The sequence below is a fragment of the Thermobia domestica genome, chromosome 3 (genome assembly GCF_964235325.1).
Source record: "Thermobia domestica chromosome 3, izTheDome1.hap1.1, whole genome shotgun sequence".
Lineage (NCBI taxonomy): Eukaryota > Metazoa > Arthropoda > Insecta > Zygentoma > Lepismatidae > Thermobia > Thermobia domestica.
Genome location: NC_137456.1, coordinates 161,099,839 through 161,123,457, shown reverse-complemented (window position 1 = coordinate 161,123,457; position 23,619 = coordinate 161,099,839). Strand labels below are relative to the sequence as shown.

Sequence of the window (23,619 nt, the reverse complement as noted above, 5' to 3'; positions counted from 1 at the left end):
TTTAGCTTAAAAATACAATTACTAATACGAATAATTTTAATTAGAAATGCTACTGATTGGTTTCTGCAATATGAAACCAAATGAAATATTCTTTTGTTAGAAAGAGATTCTACATATATGGATATAACGTTACTTATTAAAACACCATTGGAAATAAATATCACTGAAGACTGCCATCTCTATCCAAAATGAAGGACAATCAAATTTAAGAAATACATAATTAAGCCTGAATCTACCCTCAACATTTCCTGATAGGTTTAAAATACGACCAAATCTGAACCCGATATTTCACTGACTTAAATGGATATTTTGGGCTAATAAAATTCGATCAGAGATGTTGCCCGAGGAGTTCGGCTGAGGCCACCTAAAAGTTTTAACGGGATCAAATAATATATTCTCCAATAAGTCTTTGTACAGCAAAAATGTACGTACAATCACGTCGTTTCTACATAGGTTTTGGGGGGTACGGTAGCTCAGTGGTAGAGCGCTTACCTCTGGTGCATGGGGTCCATAGTTCGATCCACGGCCAGGTAAGTTTGTAGTAGACAACATAGTGTCCGTGAGTTTCCTCGGGGTACTCGTATTTCCTCCCACATCCTTATTTCACTGATTCTTTGATCATTCACTTGCCTTATTCATCCGTCTCCTTTAGCCTAAAGGAGATAATTGTGAGACATTGAGACATTAAATGAAGATTGTCTCATTTTTTCTATGTAGATTCTATGAAAACTAACAGACAAGCAAATTTCCGAAACTGACTTTAAAGAATGTGTATATATATATATATATATATATATATATATATATATATATATATATATATATATATATTATATTAGGGTGATTAAAAAAATCATATTGGAATTTTTTGTGTGTCACTCCCCAAAAATGTTCCTTTGTATAGAAGAAAATTTTGTGCAAAATATGATCTACATTAATTAATATTTAGAGGTCGCTCATCAGGCATAAAGCATATGCCAAATTATAACATTATGCTGTATTTCAGGTCATTTGTTTCTGTTGGGTTTTAGGTTTGTCTTCAGAAGCGGTGCTATACAGTGTCGGATCTGAACCACTACTTGGGTTTGTATTCGAGGCGTTGGACTCTTTGCAGGACTCGAACCTGGGACCACAAGCGCCGGACTCGAGAGCTGCAGCCATAAAGCTACGGGATCCCTCGTTTCAGATCACTGAGATTAACCTTCATTAACGAAGTTTTCTTAGTCTTGACACCGATTGTCATATACTCTTTTCGTTTTAATTTCTTAATTTCAAAACTTTCCCTTACTTGTTTTTGGTGGTTATTTTATCATATTGAGTAACTTCTACTCCGCATGAGCCTGGCAACATTGCTCAGCAAGTCTGAGCAGAGTGGAAGAAGAAAGTACTAGGGCGGTAATGTTCGTGGTGTACATAAAAATAAAAGAGTTAACCGAAGCCATGCAGCAATGTAATACTTTAGCCATTGGATTTACCAACTTTAACTGATTACTGTTATTAATTAGCCATTACGTTTTCTTTTCTTGAGAAGTAGACAGTGACTTGTGAAAAAAACATTTTGTTAAAATCTAACACGAATTAACGTATGTAGTGTTGTTGAATTAGTGAATTGCTATGTAATCTTTGATCCGCATTCAATGCTTCATTTAGTGTAGTGATATATTGTGAATTGTTAGAAGAAAGATTTTCATCACAAAATACGCGACTCGGAGGAGGTAACTGCTTTTTTGTTGTTATAAAACATTGTTGTGAGTTGCATAAGCATGACGAGTGTATCCGAATCGGCAGAATCAGATATTTCAACGAGAAGTAGAACTTTATTATACCTTCTGGACAGGTCCGCGGAGTGTAAAATCAAAGGTAGTAAACTTCCATCCAACCGTCAAGTCCTGTGCAATTTCTTTTATTACCATAGGAATCTTAAGAAAACTACCCGTGATAGTTCGCGAGAAGTCGCCAAGAATGTGAGTGTATTTTGGTCAAAAGCCCGGATCCCCATTCGAAGTGTACAACACGTGATAAACAAAATATTTGGTCTAGGAATTAATTCGTGCGGGTGGACAAGAGATGGCGCAACGAACGGAGCGTCCCACAGTTCCGTGTATCCACACATGTGTTGCAAACCCCTGTCATCGCGTATCGTTCGTAGTATAGGGCAGTGGATTAAAGCGTCAACAACACCAGTTTGTAGTTAAGTGAACATGGCGCAATTTGTGCCTGATAAAGTGTTTTTGCGGGGTGTCCTGCTGCATTACTTTAACATGCAGAAAAGTGCGACTGAAAGTCATCGTATTTTAGTGGAAGTGTATGGTGACCATGCTCTAGCTGAGCGAACGTGTCAGAAGTGGTTTGCACGGTTTAGAAGTGGTGATTTCGGCTTGGCAGACCAAGAGCGAGCTGGACAGCCAAAAAAATTTCAAGACGAAGAATTGACAGCATTGCTCGAGCAGGATTCGTGTCAAACGCAGGAACAACTTGCAGCAGCATTAGGCGTTGATCAAACAACAGTCTCCAAACGCTTGAAAGCCATGGGAATGATTCAAAAGATGTCACATTGGGTTCCACATGAATTGAAAGACAGAGACGTTGAAAGACGAAAAAACATTTGCGAATTGCTGCTTCAACGACAGAGCAGAAAGGGGTTTCTGCATCGAATTATTACGGGTGATGAGAAGTGGATCCATTACGAGAACCCTAAACGAAAAAAGGCCTGGGTGAAACCAGGTGAACCAGGTCCATCACAATCAAAACGAGATATTCACTGTGCAAAGGTTATGCTGTGCATATGGTGGGATATGAAAGGTGTGGTGTACTATGAGCTGCTGCAACCGGGTGAAACTATGAATGGAGAACGTTATCGACGACAATTAATGCGTTTGAAGCAAGCTCTGGCCAGAACACGACCAGAATGGGAGAACAGACATGATAAACTTATTGTTCAACATGATAACGCTCGCCCACATGTCGCAAAACCGGTCAAAACCTATTTAGAAAATGTCGGATGGGAAGTTTTACCCCACCCGCGTATTCACCAGACGTTGCTCCTTCGGACTACTACTTGTTCGATTGCATGAACAACGATTTGATTGGACAGCGGTTTACTTCTTCAGAAGATATCGAAACATGGGTCTCTGACTGGATCGCTTCCAAGGATGAGGACTTCTTTCGCCACGGAATCCGTACATTGCCTGACAGATGGGCGAAAGTGGTGGCTAGCGATGGACAATATTTTTCTTAAGGTATTTATGTATTTTGTGTTTGTACTACAGCTTCAATGTGTGCGTACCAACCGCACGAATTAATTCCTAGACCAAATAGAAAAGCTTCACGACGTTTGGATGCGCTTATAAAAGAATGGAAAAAGAAAGGGTGAAGCGCAACATCGTAATGAGAAGACATTTGGATGATTTGTTCGATATCGCACACGCGGATGCACTGAAATTGATAACAAACAAGGATGATCGGGAGTTTCTTGTGGCACAGCGTGAAAAGGGTCGTTGCGGCTGCATAACTAGTGTTGATTTGAAATTGGCGGGAAAAGAACGCTGAACGGAGAAAAGAAAAATGGAACAACTGCTAAGAATTGAACGTGAGAAGCGAAAGTTAGAAATTCACGGTGTCAGGACTGCCGTCGAAATGGATTCCTCCGACTCTGAGCCTGATGTCGGTGAAACAATTGACCCTAGTTTTGATCGTCAAATTGTGTCTCAAAAATCATCTGACCAACCAGTAGATATTAGTGAAGCTGGACCATCATCTATAATAACACCTAAACTAGCTGCCACTCTAGATAGAACAAATATCAGTAACCGAAAAGCAGCTTTAGTAATAGCAGCAACCCTAGAAGGCATGGGAAAGAATGTCAATGATTATTGTGTAAGTTACTCCACGATAAGAAAGGAGAGGCAACAAATCCACTCTTCTCTTTCAGCCAATCTGCAAGAGCAGTTTAAGCCAGAAGGGCCTTTGATTATACACTAGGACGGAAAGTTGTTGCCAGATATATCTGGAAAAGAAGTGATCGATCGCCTTCCGGTTATTGTTTCCAGCCCTAGAATTGAGGATCAACTTTTGGGTGTTCCAAAGTTAAATTTCGGAACAGGGACTGTTATAGCAACAGCAGTTTTAGAACTTTTAAATAAGTAGAATCTAACAGGTGCTGTCCGTGGAATATGCTTCGATACAACGGCCAGCAATACAGGAACAAAAGCTGGTGCTTGCGCTTCACTTGAAACGAAACTCAACAAGGAACTGTTGTACTTTGCTTGCAGACACCATATTTTTGAACTTGTGATTGCTGCTGTATTCTTAGTTTGCATGGGGGCCCCGTCAAGCGGACCAGACATCAAGATTTTTAAAAGATTAAGATTCATGGGCACAGATAGACCAATCAAAGTATGAGACAGGCGTGGAGGATCCGTATGTCCTCTCAGCTGTCAAGGACGTCAAATCATCCATTATAGATTTCGCTCAAAGTCAACTTTCTATTTCCCCATCCACGAGAAGATTACCGAGAGATGCTAGAGCTCGCTGTTATATTTCTGGGAGGAACACCACCTCGTGGAGTGAGGTTTCGCATCCCAGGGGCAGTTCATTGTGCAAGATGGATGGCTAAGGTTATCTACGCACTCAAAATGTGGATGTTCCGCGGCCAGTGTAGGTTAACTTATGGAGAAACAATGGGACTTAGATATATTTGCATTTTCGTTGTTAAGGAACACCTTAAAGTATGGTTCACTGCATCTCTTCCACTCCAGGCCCCAAGGAATGACTTGGAATTCCTTCAACATCTTCTGGCCTACAAGAGCAACAATGAAAAGATATCAACGGTGGCATTTAAGAAATTTGCTGGTCATCTTTGGTACCTGAGTGAGAATCTGATTGCCCTTTCATTTTTCGATCCTGGTGTTTCTTTTGAGGAAAAGCGAAAGACGGTGAAGGCTCTAGAAACCCGAACTGGCGAGAATAAACTTCTGAAGCGGGCACAGTTACAGACGATAGAAAAATCGACAGAAAAAACTGTTCCCGATTTCAATATATATCTCTGACTTTGTCACGAAGAACACCAAAAATTTCTTCGCCTTGTTGGGAATAGACACAGATTTCATCAAAGCTGAATCCGAAAGTTGGCACTTACAGGAGAGTTAACACGGTTTACAGATTGTCCAGAAGTTGCGTGTTGTCAACGACAATGCTGAACGAGGCGTTGCTCTTATCGAAACCTACTCCAAATCGGTTGTCAAGGACGAAGATCAACTGCAGTGTCTTCTACAGGTGGTTCAGGATCATCGGAACAAGTATCCGAACGCTAATACAAGCACTATTATAAAGCCATTTTAGAATAAACTGTTGTGTTGCAGACTTAGGAGGTGCAAATTAGTGCTTATTATTTTTACGTATTTTAATTTCAAGTTAATATTCTTCAATTAACGAAAAATATCATGATTTTAACGTAAGAACTGAAAGATAATATATTCTGTAACATAATTGTTATTTTAGAAATAAATCTGATTTAACTTTATAATTGCACGTGGATGAGCGACCACTGAATGTTAACCAATTTTGCTGAAAATTTGCACAAATCACTAACATATACATTGGAAAAAACTGACGGGGTGAGACCAAGGAAAATCTGAAGTTGAAAATTTTCCATGTAAATGAAAATCACCCTTTTATATATATATATATAGTACAGAAAACCCCATAGAAACGTTGTAGTTCTGCTAAAATATTTTCCTTTCAAAGACACTTCAAATATAAAACGTAAATTCCTTTGCTATTCAGAATTTTGAGCTATCCACGCCTGTCCCCTCGGGTGACGCTATAGTCACATGAAAAAATACTGAAGGTGGATTCAGATTTAATTGTATGTCGATTTCTGAAATTTGGTTATCTGTCATTTTGAACAGAGAATACAGAGACGTTGTAGTTACACCATAAATATCTTTCAAACTATATAGTACTTGACTCCTTTTGTCATTTAATACTTTTAATTGTTCTCTTGTAGCCTTTATCATCGCCACTGACCGAATTACGGTAATTTCACACGTCAACCACTCAAATTACTGGGATATAGGTTTTCAGCATTTTTAAAATTACCAATGGCTTCTGATATGAAAATATTAACCATGATTTTTGAGATACCCCACATATATACTGAAGTGCCAGTGAATTAAGGTTATCTGATAGCAACGAGTTATTGCTCCTTTGGTCTTGACAAAAACTGCCAACACAGCGAGACATTATTTCAAGTGGACCGAAGGTATGATATACCTCACGCCTTCCAGAATTTTCCGTAAATCAGCTAGGGACGCCGGAGGAGGACAACGCTTCCACACTTTTATCAGGAGTATTCCAGGAGTTCAATGAGACGTAAGCAGGTTTCTTGCCTCGATGGCCATTTCAGCACGGAGAAGTCTGTGAAATATTTTACGAACTAGACGATAGCCAAACAGGAACTACAACAGGAGCAACTGTCTTGTTGGTACACTCCATTTCCATCCGGATAGCAAAAAGAATGAAGGGATGTAAGTGATACCCATCACCTCTAAATACTTCGATGTTGTAAGGTTACGTAGTGTATGTACCAAAGATCCCAAACTGCCGAAAGTGATCACCCCAGGCCATCACGGAGCAGTCATGACTTTGTACAGTTCAAACCTGGCAACATGGAAGGTGTTATGGGCTGGCGCCATATTCGAAGCCTACCCAGCACGATGCAGTCGGAATCGATGCTCATCATTCTATATTACTCGCTACTAATCGTAGATAGTTCAGACAAGGTGCTTTGTGGCCCATGCAGTGAAGCGAGCCTATATAAACGGAGTTCATGCACAGTTGATCGACTAACAATCTAATAAGACACTTTATTTAATTCAGTGGCCATTTGGGCTAAGGTTTGGTGACGCTGGTTATGCACGATACGGCTTAGTTTTCAAAGATCACGATCATTTCAAGTTACTTGTCCCTTGAAATTTATCCGTTTGTTTTTCCTTTTTTCGTTGCCAGTGTACTCTCGTCATACTTTTAATCCTGTGGAAAAAGAAAACCTCACTTCTCGCACAATTTCTGAAATCGAAAGTCCTTCGTATTATCTATCCTCGATCGAAGGCATTCAAATTGCGCGGTTTACCCATTCTGTCACTTTTACCAATTGCTTCGAGAGGGCTTCACTTCTAGCTACACATACAGTATATATCGTACGATAGCGTCTGACAATGCGCAGAAATGAGGTGACAGCACCACGTTAATAGGGTATTAATGAACCATATCAACAAATTGCAACAGGTGATTTCTCACAACAAAACAGGTACTTTAAAAAAAAAAAATCATATGGGCATGTGTGGAAGAGACGGAGAGCAAGAACCGTTCAAAAGATTGAAAACTACACAGCCGCACGCGTTACTCCAAACACGAGATAACATGGAGGTGGTGGTCTCTAACATTTCCGACTTCCCGCCGGCGCATTTCGTGTCCACTGCTGTCAAGGCTTACTTTTTGTCTAATTTGGATTTACTTTCAAGTTTGAGTATGGGTTGAGTATGTCTGGGAATTATCCCCTGTGGAGTCTCTCTTACGCACCCATTGCACTTCGGTGAAATGTACCTTTTTCGATAGGGTTTGGACTTCCTTTATGCTGATATGGATCGCTACTCCACGGTTCCTCGTGTTCGAAGTAACGCATGTTGCGATGAATTTATTCCCACAATACTGGACGGCCCTGGCTCTGAAAGTATTCATTTTCCTCTCTGATCCACATGAGTTATTTTTCTTCTTCTTCTTTTTGTTTCGAATCACCTCTTAAAGTAGGTGGTATAGTTCATTAACACCCTGTATATAATGTATTTCGTTTGATGAAATATTTTTGTGTTCTATCGGGAATCGAAGCTGGGACCACATGCACAAAAGCCAAATGCGGTAGCCGTTAGACCAGTAGGGAAAGCTGTCTTTCGTTTGGTGTTTCATAAACGTTAAGAGAAACTGAACTGGAAGAGTGACAATACAACTAGAGAAAAGTCTGCATAATCTTGAACTGAATCTGCTACTACTCGTAGCACCAACAGTGAGAGCTCTACTACCGAGTAAGCTTGGTGTACGCTTTCTTTTGCAACCTGATACCAAAAAACTGGCTAATAGAATTACCTACCCTACATTTTCTGAATATAACTAGATGCTTTTTGATATTAAATAAGTCGCCAATCGAGTAACTTCTTTATTTATAACCAGGGTGGATTGATATAAATCACTTGACTTTTAAAAGTGTCATGTTGATAAACGTTGCTTTTTCCTTAATACTTAAGAAAAATTATTTGGGATTGAAATAGGTTAACGATTGGGGATTAATTCAAAATCCAACCCCAATACGGTACTTTCACTTAAATGGCATAATTAACATTTAATACTAATTCCTAATGTTTTTTTCTTCAGTGTGCGACTTGTATTATACGAGGAGAAAGATTTAAATAAAAAATCGATTTAATTTTTTAAAAAATCAAAAAATGATTTTTTCCCACCCTGTTTATAACCGATAGCTAACAATTGTGTTACGTTACACCATTTTAAATGGAGAATTTCAAGAAATGTAACGAAAAACAGAACGTAAAAGGATGTATCACCTAAAATTAAGAAGACTGACTGACTGACCAATTGTAATAATTGTAATTCTCTTCATAAACTCACAAATTAAACATACAATTAATGTGTTTTTGCATGCATATTCAGGTGTATAAAGCGATAAACTGAAATGCTGAATAATTACGTGACAATGTAATCATTTAAAACACATTAAAATATTTTTTCTACATAGGTATTACTACTACACACAGAATGCGACCTCAATTCTAAACAGTTAACGTCTTTGCAAACGTGATTCACAGTATATTGTTCTTTTGGGATACAAAAACTTCCCAATGGAGTTAACCAGATCTAGAAAAAGTGACCAGTGAATTAAAACTTTGTAATTATTAAAACTTCGTAACTTGAAGTAATTACTGCAGTTACTTCGTATAATTTCAAATATACAGATTACTGTTAATTATCCTAACTTTGACGAGACGGTGGATTTGTCAAGGTCGCTGATAAGGAAGTAAATGACAATGACAACGTAAAGACAGCAAAGACTACAAGAACGTAGGCAAATATTCACGATATATAAACAAATTTTGGTTAAATATGAAATAATATACGTATATATTCAAAGTGTTACGTTTCTCATGAAATTGTAGGTTCAAATTTTATATAATTGCAGTGCTAAAACTTGCAACCTAAAATGACTGGATGCAGTAATAAAGTTTTAAAGGATCTTACCTATTCTAAAACATGGGCGCACAAGAGATTGGAAACATTTTAACTTCGGTGATCACTTAAAAATCAGATACAATCAGATTTTGTAAAATAACAGCATATTCTAGTGGTAACAATACCACAAGAACAGAATTACAAAACAAACTGCAGGAAGCATAGAAAAGTTACTTTGAATTAATACATTTTGCTAACACAGTAAGCAACCCAAAGAATTGGATATTTTCATTATGTTCTCAATTGAAATATCACTAATAGACTAATTTTAAGACTGGTGGTAATTTACAATATATTGTCTCACATGTTATTGCAGTGTTATGAGTTTGTGAGATTAATTTTGTGAAAACTTTTAGCTGCAGTATGCCGGATATGTGACTTCAAGTAAGGTAACTTGTGAGGCATTATAATCATTTGAGACCACTCCAACAATATTGCTAAACACAAAGTAGAACCTTTAATGTGTCAATACATCTTCAACTTTTAACGTTCTGCAAACCAGCTCGCGACTGACGAGCTTTGAAATTCTCTTAAAAACTCGTTGCTAAACAATACGAATGAATCAGTAATCGAATTCATACGTGATGGATACTAGTCTTTCTATTTGAATTGTGCCCTTGCTGGCGCTGCTGTCAATATGTGATTTCCCGTGCCTCTCTCAAAAGAGGAGGAACAAGTTGCTGCGCCCAAGATTTTTCAATTGTTGGATGCGGAAGCGTTGCCACAATGAATTATTTCACGGACTTTTTCTGTGCTTTGTCTTGCTAGATACTCTAAGTAGCCTACGATCTTCACTCGTCAAGACCAAACGACTGAATGACAAATTGGCAACAAGCCGAGGTCATTCACTTGTTTCGCTACGCAAAGGGAGGGTTTCATCCACCAGAGGGCGGCGGGGCCGAAGTATAGTTCACAGTTTCCGAGGGCACAGGTGAAATACACAGGCTCTAGTAACCTTTTCAACGTAACAGTTTCGATAGTTGTAAATTTTAAGCTTGTACTTGAAGTGTGCACTAAATCGGTTTTCACTATTTTGTCGAAGCTCAATGGGTGCTTATACACAAGAATTGCTGAAATTCCATTTTTTCTATTAAACTACTAAATCACATTCTTTATAACAAATTTAAACATTTGACAACACGGTTTGATGAACTGATCTCAAAACACGGTTTGACAACATGCTTTCATCGACTACGCAATATTTTACACGTTACTTTATGTATCTCGTCTTAAGTTATGCACACACTAGTTATATATGATTTTAAAACATTTTAGTACAGATTTTCAGGATTCTTATGACGACAGTGACACGTTAGTCAAAAGTTTCACTTCTCGAAAGTCGTACTTTTTTACTTGTCAGATTTATATTTTCCAAACCATCGAATTGATTCCTGTGAGAAGGGAAACACTTTCTATAAGTGCTAATCAGTCCCGCTCCCATTTTAAACGTAATTTTAGAAAATCCTACAACCGAGGGCAAAGAATAGTACTAAAAGTCATTTGCAAAAGTCATTTAGTACAACATTAAGCCAAATATTCTTAGTTTCCTCATAAATTACTGGCATATTATCAATTACTATCGTAATTCAGAATTGTGCTTACCATTTGATCTCGGGTACATACAGATACTTTCATTTATTAACGAATTATGAAATAAATTATGCTTGTTGCGTAAAAGCCATATTTGTTCTGACTTATGTATCCTTATTCATGTTTTATTCTCTGTAAACTACCATTTACAAACTTTCATTAACCTCCAAATTACAAAATTCTGCATAAATCACAATCATCTGCCCATACCTTCTCGATTTTGAAACAAAATCTAACACACTCTTCTTATCCTAACCTGGCGCCGCCAATGCGGTTCTGTCGTATTATTGAAAGATAACGGATAACGGCTCAGTTCTCAAGAGCAAAATTTAAGTACTTGCTCAGGAAATCCGACATAAGTAATGTGAACACAAATCAATCTCAATGAAGTATACGAAGGTCCGGATTGGGCTGAACAGGCTGAAGCCTAGAGCGGCATATTATGAGTCCCTTTCCCCTATCTTATACTATACGGTACAGAATAAATTAATATGTTGTATTGCGATCGTTTCTGTGTTACAGATTATAATAAGCATTTCCCTTTTCGCAATCCTGACGCCCGCCATTGAATCAATTGTGGACAACTTGGTCACTACAATTTACAACACAAGAAATGCAGTTTTTTTTTTAAGTTCAGTGGTCCCATAAGTAAAGTTTCGGGTGTCAGAGTATTAATTCGACCCTAAGTGCACAGGCGAGTTCAAATCCGATGAACACAATGGAAAACTAAAATAGTCCCTTTTGGATGATGTAAATAAACTAATTAATTAATGGTTAAACGGAATTTATCTTCTAATGGAAGCTTTTTCATGACATGAAACATTATTAAAAATATGAGTATGTACTTACTTATGAATCTGGTCCCTTTGTTCCTCCATACTTTCAAGTTCAATGATCTCAAATAGCTGTTGTTCTCCTTCACGGCCAAAAATACCACCTGGCAACTTTCTCAAAAATTTCTTCAATACCGATGCAATTGTGTAGACCGAAAAATTATCAATATTAACTAAGCGCCCATTTTGGAGGAAGTGTATCAACTTTTTCATGTTACCCTGATGTCCTGGTGCCCTGAATACGTCCTTTTTGAACGGTGCTTCTTTATTCAATTTCAGAATTAATACCTGAAATAAATGAACACGTGTGTTTCAAAAGGATGAGAGAGAGAAAAAAGAATAAAATATTAGTTATTAACTATTAAATAAGGCTTATTTTATTATCTCTGTAACGTTTACTAAAACTAAGAAATGTTATGAACTAAAATTTTACAATTAACAAAGTACTGTAGACATCGTCACAGAATTTAATAGAGTGAAGTTCGGTTTCTCGCCAGTCTATTGATCAATTATATACAATTGTATATGTCGACAGTTACCTAAAGTCTGGAATTTTACGTACTACGTTTCAGATCCTTAAAAAAAAATCTTCGTGTCATTTGCAAAGGTAGTTTGCCAAATCTCCAGGGACTGCTTATACCTTTTTTCAGCTTTCTAGTCTTTCAAGGATATAGAATAATATAAAACATGGATGATGAAAAACTAGAAAGTATTCCTTTTCTTGTTAGAAAGCAAGGAACATGTCTATTTTATCTTCTTGTGAACAAGCAAAAATAATTTCGAGACATTATACTGTAGTAAAATCTACTGCTATTTTTAAAATATGATTGAACATAAGCCTTAGAGATCTGGCGGATATAAAATAGACATCTGCATTCGTACAGCACCTAAGTTACATTTCTATCCGCATCTTCAACATCTCTGTCCGTATCTGTACTCAAATCCGCAAATCAGATACATGCAGCTTATTTGTTCTACAACAACTTATGATTTCAAAAACTAATTTCTAGCAAGAACTGTAAATATTTTCTTTCTAATTTGAAAATCCTATTATATTATTTCAGTAAAATTCAAACTCAACATTAAAAACATCCCTTTCGATTATACAGCTACATTAAAATAAAATGCAACAAATTCATGCAGACTCAAACTGAAATTAATGGAAAATTAGTACTTTTCCCAAACGCAAGCGGGCATTTTCAGAGTTGACAAATATTTATACTGCTCAACAAATCTCTGAATGGCATAACGCGAAACTATGTAGACTGAAAATAAAATTCGTGCTAAGTGCCAAAAATGGAAAATTTCGGTTTAATGTCAAAATGTGGCCTTTGTGCCGAACACTGCTCAGTGAACAACGGGCTCTCTAGTATTCACTGTGGAAATGGTTCAAATAGTCGCCAAAAGAATGCGCCTGGGTGTATGTCCCACCAGTTCTGAAGTAAAAACTAGACTTTTTACTCAACATTTTCATTTTGGGATTTTACCGTCAGTCTATATATGAATCGCTATTTGTTAAAACGAGGCCAGTCGCTATTCTAACGATTATCATTTTCACTGGTTTTAAGATGGATAGGGATATTACCTCAAATACCGCAGCTACATGAACTGACTCACTGACTTAAAAATCATGGGTATTTCCGGTAGATGTGAAAAGTTGAAATGTGGCATGCTTATAGCTTCAGCAGATATTATATATATATATTCAGGAGGTAGAAAGAGAGATGAATAAATTCCCCAGGTTACTTAAATAAGCACTTTTCTGGATATTAAATCTCATATTTTAGGTAAATGGAATTGGAATGAAAACTTCAAATTTCGTACGCTTGTGGGTTTCTGATCCTGTTACTTAAGAACATCACGAAAAATAAATATGTCCAACTTTAGTGGGCCTCTATATTGACGACATGCCTTAATGGCACTGTTATAGGGCTGAAGATAGAGGTTCAATACTACAATATTCAGTGCCATAAAGACACACGTAATTTACCAACCTTGTATCTGTAATCTTGAAGTCTTTTCGTAGAAATCAACTTCTTGACACAGAAGTTGTTTTATATTTGAACTTATAGTTTTTCAGTGAACATTTAGGAAATACAGAGTGTTTGATGTAGTGCTAACATGCTGTTCATGATGTATATGGCTTCCCTCTTATGAAACTGGAAACGGTTCGTCGTATATCGATGAATGAGACAGAGTCCATTGGATTCATTGCTTATCCAGGAAGACACAGGATGAAGATAGATGGTAATTGAGAGTGTTACTTCTCATAAGACAGGTTGAGTTCAGAGTTAGCGTTGCGGGTTCAGCTATTTATCTCTGAAAGTTTAAGGTGTTGGTGTGCTAGTTACAGGAGACTATACTAGAGACCGAGTGAAACTAGGAAGTCTTCAGTTTATATACAACGGAAGACAGTACATTAAATCCAAACTCTCGAGGTGTACAGAAAAGTGTCAGTTTGAGAGAAATAAGTTCATCAGCATAATTTAACTAGGAAGTTCTTACAGTTTGTTACAATCTGTTGCATAAACCATGTTACATGATGCAGAAGTTATACAATGGAGACAGACAACATTATTCACATTTGTAGACATAAGCTATTCTTTTTCGGCTTGTCGAGACGATTTAACGAGCGGATAGAAAGAACAAAATTAAAAAATCCATGTACGTGGTATAAACAAAAATTTCGATAAAATTATAAAATACTGATTTCCATCTTTACTTTCTAAGTTAATAATATGGAACTGAAAAATCTTTCCCCGTTATATTTTAGTGGGACACCTCTTACACACCTCATAGTTATTAGCCATTTCCGATAAGATTGCAATGATAAAATTTGGCATACTTGTAGACTCTCGAACTCTCTCATTCTAGGCCTATGGAACGTGAAGGTTCAATGTCGCGTTCATAAAAGCTCTTAACTGACTGCTATTCTTAGCCAAATGGGTGCAGTTTCTACTTTGTATTCCTATTTCTGCGAGATCCATCTTAATATTGTCCTCACATCTACGCCTAAGTCTTCCTAATGGTTGTTTTCCGATTAGATTTCCAGTTAGAAATTTAAAGTTCCTACTTTCTTCCATTCTGGCTACATGCCCTGCTCACCTGAGCCTCTAGACTTGATTACCATAACGATGTTTGGTAAACTGTATAAATTATGCAGCTCCTCGTTATGAAGTTTCTACCGTTCCCCATTCCCGATCTTCTTGGATTCGAACATTCATCCCAGGATTTAACTAATCCACAGAAAAACTGCCAAAAATGAATATTTTTAGTGTGTAAAGAGTCTAAGCGGGAAAAGAAAAATCGAATGGGGTTATTTTTAAATGAAAAACCTAAAGGTTTAGGTACTTCAAATTGGAATATAAACTCAAATCTTGGCATGCTCGTAGATTTTTAAAACTGACAAACAAGAAAATTATCACAAATATTGGATTCAAAATCCGACCCATGTATTTTTAAAAGATCTGCAACTTCCTTAATATCGATGCTAGAGAGAATTTTTTTTTTAATCTTCGTAAGGATTTCTACAACTTTTGTTTCGAATTTTTTTTCTTCGATATGTCATCTTGTTCGAAAATGGCGACCGTCTTAAAATTTAAAATATCCATAACTTCCTTTCTATTGATTGATCGTTTTACGAGGGAGACTACGATATTTTTGAAATGCAGCCAAGCGGGACACTCCAGGAACAAAATTTTGCTTGCATGAGGAGCATCTTTCCTTTGTAAGTAAGCCCTCTTAGTCTCGCGACGATCATGTCATATCACGTGCTAAGCTAAGTTACCAAGTGATCGGAGTTTCCACTGAAAACAAGGAATTCGTGAGCCATGAGTCTGTACCACTTTAAATGTCATTTAAATGAATTGGGAATCGCTGGGAGGGTTGACGCGAGCATCTGGGGAGAGAGTACCATCGCGTGCAACGGCGCGTCGTTGCTTTTCAGAATATAAACGGGACCAGATCTGATTACAGTCGAGGGGTGCAGTGGAAGGCCATCAACAGCAATGACAGAAGAAAATATTGATGCACTAGGAGGTAAGGCATCTAGCACTGAGCCACCGTGGCCGCTACATACTTTTAAAACGTGGACATGTGGCTACGGTTACTCTGAAGATCAACGCACAGTTAAGTGGTACGCAAGCGTCTGTCTACCGGAAGAGTTCAACAGAATCAGGGAGAAGCGACCAAAGGCTAGTTTGTGAGAAATTCTGCTACACCATGACAAAGCTTTAGCCCATTCTGAATATAAAACAATTGATTTCATTGCCCGTGCCTGTTAAACTTTTATCACATCCAGGGGCGCCCGGAGAAAGTGCTCTAGAGGTGAGCCCACCTCCATGGTTGTTATATTACGTCTGGTATTTAATATACGTGGTTTGCTGTATTACGTATACATCTTCGTGAGCCAGAGGGGGCCTGCCCCACTTTCGGGCGCCCATGATCACATCGCCCTACAGTCCCGATCTGGCACTACATTACTTTTTTTGTTCCCTATGTTGAAACAAAAACTTCGTGGATATCGGTTTTCGGTTTCGTGGATATCCTGTGAATGTCTACAAAGACCAGCTAGGTGCGGTATTTGAAACCCTGTAGCACCAGTACTAACCAGGACTGGTTTAGAAGAATGAGACGCTCTGTGGAATGTCGGGGAAAATACTTCGAAAAGTTTTAGTAGTTGAAACAAAGATGTGTGTACCCATAGCAGTCTCAAAACTTTTCTAGTGACCTCGGAAAGTAAAACAGAAATGGTATTAAATAAAGATCTAACGTAATTAATAAGGGATGATGATTCATAACGAGCAGTCAATATTTAGTGGATGACAAAATAAATATTGCTGTTAAAAATAAAATGAGTGAACAAGAAAAGTACCGGTATTAAGAAGCGAAGGCTTTGATATATGAAGTGCATGGCAGATATGAAAAGCAAACGAGGGGGGGTGGTGGCAAAGCATGCAGTTAGCTAAAGTATAGTTTAGTGATAAAACGTGTTCTCTTATTCGTAAATGTTGTCTTTCAATGTTGTATAAGTACTAAATGATAGTTTCTGCATAAACTCTGGAAAGCAAAAGAAATGAAGAGTAAAAATAGTTTGACATTGTTTTGACATGTACCGATTCATGCAAATAACTTTACAATACCGATCACGAGTTTCTTTCCTTCGTGTTTATAATGCACCTTTACGTTGAATAACATCTCTGGGAAAGAGTGCACTGGAACTCGAAGGATAATTCACTTCCAACAAACTCGCATAAAACGGCATGGACACATTTATGGGATTTCAAAAACAAAAAGAAAAGAAAATGAACACCCAGCTTTGCCCTGGTAGTTATTTGTCTCGAAAATGTACTAATCACACTTTCATACAACAAATCAATCTACTTTACATTCTATATAACGCAACCTTGTGAACACATTAACTTCCGTGACTGGGATTGGATTACAATGACATTTTGCTGATACACTGAGTGCCTTAATACCGCGATCCAGTTAGACGACGGGTATTGTGGGTGCAAGGTGGAGCTAACTCTACAGACGTGGCAATCATCATGGAGCTAGAAAGACGGAACAAACGCCACTCGCAAGCTTTTGGACAACTGAATGCAAACGAAAGCGGGCCTAATTGCTGGACCATGCGTTGTTTTTGACATTTAGCATGAAAAAAATCCGATCATTTAAATTTTTCCGGGCTACCATCGTCACGCACGTGCTTTCTTCGCGTTTTTTATCATGTCTTCACTTCTTCTTCTTCTTTTTTTTTTGCAATAGTTTTTTCACACACGGAATTACTTTGTGGCCTAAGCAGCGATTTTTAGCACTTCACCCTCCTGAGATATTATACTCCCAAAATGGCATCAAAATCACAAACTTCAGCTTTCGGACCCCCACAAATCTCGGTGCCAGTACAATTATAACTGTGGATATTTCTGTAGATTCTTTAATTGCAATAGTATTCAGCACAAAATTTCTGATCCCCCCCTCCCACTTTATGCCATTCCAACATACAGCCCTTTTAAAAATGTAATTTTCTATACTTTTTCTGGTGATTTCATGTAGTGGTTTGCAGCCCTGAATATTTATTTAGAAGCAAGAATACATACTGTCTGTGTACCTCAGTTTCTCCAATAAATATTCGTTTTTGTTTGGTGTTCGTCTGATTCGTGCAACCTGAGCAACTGTAGTTTTCGTACACGCTTGCAAATGCAAAAATGGACACTCCACCGACAAAAAAGATGGCCGCCATTCAGAAACACATGTACATACCAGGGGCGATCCCCCCAGAAGAGGAAACGTTCTTATTTTATATATATAAATAAAACTCATCCCAAAGTTTAGAGCCCTTAAATGTAGCAGTATGACAACCCCCCCCCCCAGAAGTCGGTCCTGGATCCGCCCCTGGTACATACGACAACGTGAATAGTGTTATTGACCTTCTCATACATAAGGTTCATCACACTCAAGTTTTTATAATTTTCGGAGATGGTTGAGCAACCACTTTCACCATTTTTGGACCATTTAATGTGTCTCAGTTCAGAATATTCCGTTACACATTAAGTTAAATGTAACGAACAAATCATTATAGGCCTATATCATTTGTATTCGCAAGCCGCCGTCTAGACATCCTATGCCAGAAACTAATGCAAAAATCGAAAATACTTCCTAAGTATTTCAACTTGTTTTGTCCAAAAGTATCTATGCTATGCTTCTACGTGAGCAGATACATTTTTGTACCAATTGTTCTTGACTGTCCTGTTAATTGTCAGGGTAAAAGTGAATGTAAAAAGGTGGAGGGGGTGGCAGGCAGCGGATGACGTACGTCGTTCCCCCAACCTATCTTTGCTTTTTTTTTTTTTTTTTTTTAAAGGAATTACATTTTGAACACGAGAGTATAAGCGAAAATAAAATGTAAGTCGATTCGACACAACTGAAAAATTGGGATACGGTGGCTCACTGTCAACAATAGAACACCAACCTCTGTGGAATTCTCCCGTCTCCTCGCACATTCTAATTCAGTTTCTTTTAGGCCTATACAAATAGTCACTAATCTTTCAACGTGAAACAATTTTTTTTTTTTAAATTTACAATTGAATATATTTTACAGCTTTTGTATGTTTTAAAAGAATTTCCTGTATTATTTAATTTCTATTAATATACGTATATTAATTTTTAAACTTCTTTATTACTCTAAATTTCTGTGATGAACAAATTTAATTTAAATCCATTAAACCTTTTTAAAAAAATGCGGATTTGCATAGCGGGGACATCTTTTGGAATCAACCGCTTTACGGATAGTATTTCTCCATTTGCAACTACGGATATCCTTGTGTTTGAATCTAAACCTTTGGTTTTCCTTTACATGATTATCCCTTTCGGCTAAAGAAACTGAGCGATTAATGTAAGTGCAGGCCTATAATGATGAAAGAAATTCGTGGTATACGAATGTGAGAGCAAATGAGAACTCACGAAAAACCCACCAACATGCTGCTGTTTAGCACAAGTTCACGTGATCTATATCAAACCACGAACTCCTCGCACCAGGATGAACGCTGTACCACTAAACCACGCTACTTTTGTTTATTTTAATATAAGATTCAATATACTACATTCGCTATATCGAACTCCTAGTTGTATACACTTGAATATACTGATAGCCGTCACAATTCCCATTTTAATATTTACCTGGTAATACCAATTTTTAATTAGTAAGTTGCAGTAACATTTCTCTGATATCATTACACTAACAATCGCTTAATGGATTTCCGTAAATACTACGAAAATAACTTGTATTCTTGAATGAATATTTTCAGAACTTCACTCTGCAAAGAGAGAGAGAGAGAGGTTGAAGCGACAGGACAGTTCTTATTTTTATTGTCTGTGACGGTGATCTATGAAAGGTAACACTGCAGAAATTAGGTCATGTGCCCTACATCCTTTTAGTGTCGTTAAAGAAAAGGACAGCAGCAGGAAAGAATCAATTACGTCATGGACCATGAAGGGAGGTACTTTCTTCTTTAGTCATTTCAAGCGAATGGTTTATCGATCTCAACGTTGACGACGTAAGATCAGAACCAACCACTTCCGGCTACGTGAAGCTAAATATATCCTTCCCCCTGTTTAACCCTAGCCCGAGGTCGGACGATCCCCTGTTACGTCATCAAGGACGTTTCCTTTTGGCGAAGTCCACGACGACCTTCACAAAGTTATGCCAATTACGTCATAGCTCGCGCAAACAGTTCCTGTCAAATCCCCCAATCCCCTTTAAAACAAAGTTAAAGGATCTTCCCCACGCTTTAAAGAATATCGACCAATAGCAACAAACAATTGTAAACAAATTAATAACAAGGAAGAACAATTTATTTATTTATTTATTTATGTTCCATAAGTATGTCCTTTAGGCTAAAGGAGATAGGGAAATGAATTAATGATAATGAATGGTGAAGAAAGAACACACAAGGCACTGAGCAGGTTTCAAACCCATGACAGATGTCATGCCATCACCAGCCTAATACCTTAGATCAGTGCTTCTCAACCTAATTTCTAATCACGACCCCTATTTTATCACATCCTCTTGCCAGCGACCCCTTATAATTTTGGTTTGAAATAAGCTTGTGTGGAATTTTTAATATACCTATTGCGGAGATCTCACGATCTATTCCTATAATAGTCGAATCCATTTCTTTTATAGGCCCTCTAATGAATACAGTAACTTTTCTCAAATCGAATGGATTCAAAACCAAATTTAATCAGTTCATTCATATTACAAATATCGAATCCGATCCGTCATACTGTTTCAAAATGGAGACCGTCTGAAAATTTTAGAACTTCATAACTCCCTTAGTGGGTCAGACCATAAAAAAAGTCACTGACTATTTTAAATGGTAACTAGGCCAGTCAATAAGGGATGACTTAGGGTCGAATAAGGAAAAAGTGATGGAAAGCTGGAACAAATTTTATTTTCTTTATATAAGTGTCCGTAACAATATATTAATTTTGCACCACTCTACCACCCCGGATTTGGCCGCCATCTTGGAAAAATGGCGCCAAAAATTAGTTTTTTTGTAAATATCTCGCATGGAAAGCATTTTAGATCAAAGCATGTTATTACAAAAAAATTATCTACATTAAATTCTCTACAAGAAATGTTCTTTTCATTTTTTTTTCTCTGGAATGCACCGTTTAGATGTTATAGGCGTGGCAAATTACGCATTTTTCTTTCAGCATCACTTTGTAGTAGAACCTTAACGAAACTTTTCTGATACTATTTTGTATTAGTGATTTTCTTATATAAAATATAAATTAATATATTTGGTCTAGGAATTAATTCGTGCGGTTGGTACGCACACATTGAAGCTGTAGTACAAACACAAAATACATAAATACCTTAAGAAAAATATTGTCCATCGCTAGCCACCACTTTCGCCCATCTGTCAGGCAATGTACGGATTCCGTGGCGAAAGAAGTCCTCATCCTTGGAAGCGATCCAGTCAGAGACCCATGTTTCGATATCTTCTGAAGAAGTAAACCGCTGTCCAATCAAATCGTCGTTCATGCAATCGAACAAGTAGTAGTCCGAAGGAGCAACGTCTGGTGAATACGGCGGGTGGGGTCAAACTTCCCATCCGACATTTTCTAAATAGGTTTTGACCGGTTTTGCGACATGTGGGCGAGCGTTATCATGTTGAACAATAAGTTTATCATGTCTGTTCTCCCATTCTGGTCGTGTTCTGGCCAGAGCTTGCTTCAAACGCATTAATTGTCGTCGATAACGTTCTCCATTCATAGTTTCACCCGGTTGCAGCAGCTCATAGTACACCACACCTTTCATATCCCACCATACGCACAGCATAACCTTTGCACAGTGAATATCTCGTTTTGGTTGTGATGGACCTGGTTCACCTGGTTTCACCCAGGCCTTTTTTCGTTTAGGGTTCTCGTAATGGATCCACTTCTCATCACCCGTAATAATTCGATGCAGAAACCCCTTTCTGCTCTGTCGTTGAAGCAGCAATTCGCAAATGTTTTTTCGTCTTTCAACGTCTCTGTCTTTCAATTCATGTGGAACCCAATGTGACATCTTTTGAATCATTCCCATGGCTTTCAAGCGTTTGGAGACTGTTGTTTGATCAATGCCTAATGCTGCTGCAAGTTGTTCCTGCGTTTGACACGAATCCTGCTCGAGCAATGCTGTCAATTCTTCGTCTTGAAATTTTTTTGGCTGTCCAGCTCGCTCTTGGTCTGCCAAGCCGAAATCACCACTTCTAAACCGTGCAAACCACTTCTGACACGTTCGCTCAGCTAGAGCATGGTCACCATACACTTCCACCAAAATACGATGACTTTCAGTCGCACTTTTCTGCATGTTAAAGTAATGCAGCAGGACACCCCGCAAAAACACTTTATCAGGCACAAATTGCGCCATGTTCACTTAACTACAAACTGGTGTTGTTGACGCTTTAATCCACTGCCCTATACTACGAACGATACGCGATGACAGGGGTTTGCAACACATGTGTGGATACACGGAACTGTGGGACGCTCCGTTCGTTGCGCCATCTCTTGTCCACCCGGACGAATTAATTCCTAGACCAAATATTTTTCATTCATTGCAGGTGTGATCAAGGATAAGTAATCAGGTCTATTAGATCATCTATGTTCAAGATGTCAGCTGAAAAATGTTTTATCTGTGAGAAACTTCTCGGTGATGGTGTTACATGTATAGTTAAAAAATAAAAAAGGACTGAGAAGTGTTACACTTCATGAAAAGAGTAGAAAAGTTCACACAAAAACAAGAAGTAGCAAAGCATTGCTATCACAACGTACTTCATCACCTACGCCGATAGCCCTTAGGTCAGAAGTACTAAGATGTAATTTTCAAGAAGCCTGCCTGTTTTGTAAACAATGTACATCAGATAAATTTTTAAAGAGAGAGGATAGAAAAAAAAACTTGTGAGTGAGCGTGAGAGTGTATAACGCATCGAAACAATTCAAGTTAAAGATCATGTTATGGAAACTAACAAGGAAGAGTGCCAATTTTCATTCAGTGAAATTTTTCAAAATTATAATGATGCCAACTGAAAAAAATCAATAAGAACTAAACTGAAAGAAAATTACTTAGAAGATATTATTATACCAACAAACAAAAACGTAAAGAACATAGTTTGCTTCCGTGATACAGGGCATAAAATTCTCACGGATGCATGGTATGATCGTCAAAAGCGTAAGCATATAAACGAAGAGAAGTTGGGAATCATGACGACAGAAGAACAAATAATTGTTGAAAATATCAGATTCCAAGTTACGAAACTGAAGAATAGTCATCAGCAGATAATTTTTGAATGACGTTAATTTATTCATTCATGGGACCTTAAAATGCCTTCTCGATACTACTATCTTGAAAAACAAGACAGGGAATAGCACAAAATGGGAAAGAAAAGGTATAACAACTTCTCATGTCATAATTGCAGCAGCTACACCAAAATATCTTTCATCCTCATCGCAAGTAGGACTTGCGGTCATCGTAATCAAAAGTATGGTAGTAGGCATCTTCTTAATGTTCTCTCTTCGTTAGGACTGTGTGCACCACATGCTGAGGCTGTTTTCTTGTAAGTTTCGGTTCTTCTGCACCCTGCATTCTTTGTTCGTTTATATAATAATATTTTCTGAGTAATTTTCTTTCAGTTCAGATCTTATTGCTTTTTCAGTTGGCAGTGTATCATTATGATCTTGAAAAATTTCATTGAATGAAAATTGGCAAATTTCCTTGTTAGCTTGAAGGTAGTTGAAAGCAAAAGCCATGGCATCTGAAACATTATCTTTTGGACGACCACGTTTTATTCCAGAAGAAATCTTGTAGAACTTTTTCATGCGTGAAGAATGGTATCTGGCTACAGCAACAACT

General features: G+C 37.7%; 1 protein-coding gene across 12 annotated transcripts in view; it reads right to left on the bottom strand.

The window, feature by feature from the left end:
- The window catches only part of RhoGAP71E (Rho GTPase activating protein at 71E), a 398,447-nt gene that overhangs the window by 93,641 nt on the left and 281,187 nt on the right, over positions 1-23,619 (bottom strand). For all 12 annotated transcript variants that reach the window (XR_014130685.1, XM_081751970.1, XM_081751966.1 and 9 more), the window contains one exon: positions 11,737-12,008. Coding sequence is in view for 11 of the 12 variants with exons in the window: in XM_081751970.1 (XP_081608096.1) it covers positions 11,737-12,008 (272 nt within the window). In the remaining variant the exon portion in view is untranslated. The remainder of the gene's footprint in view (positions 1-11,736; positions 12,009-23,619) is intronic.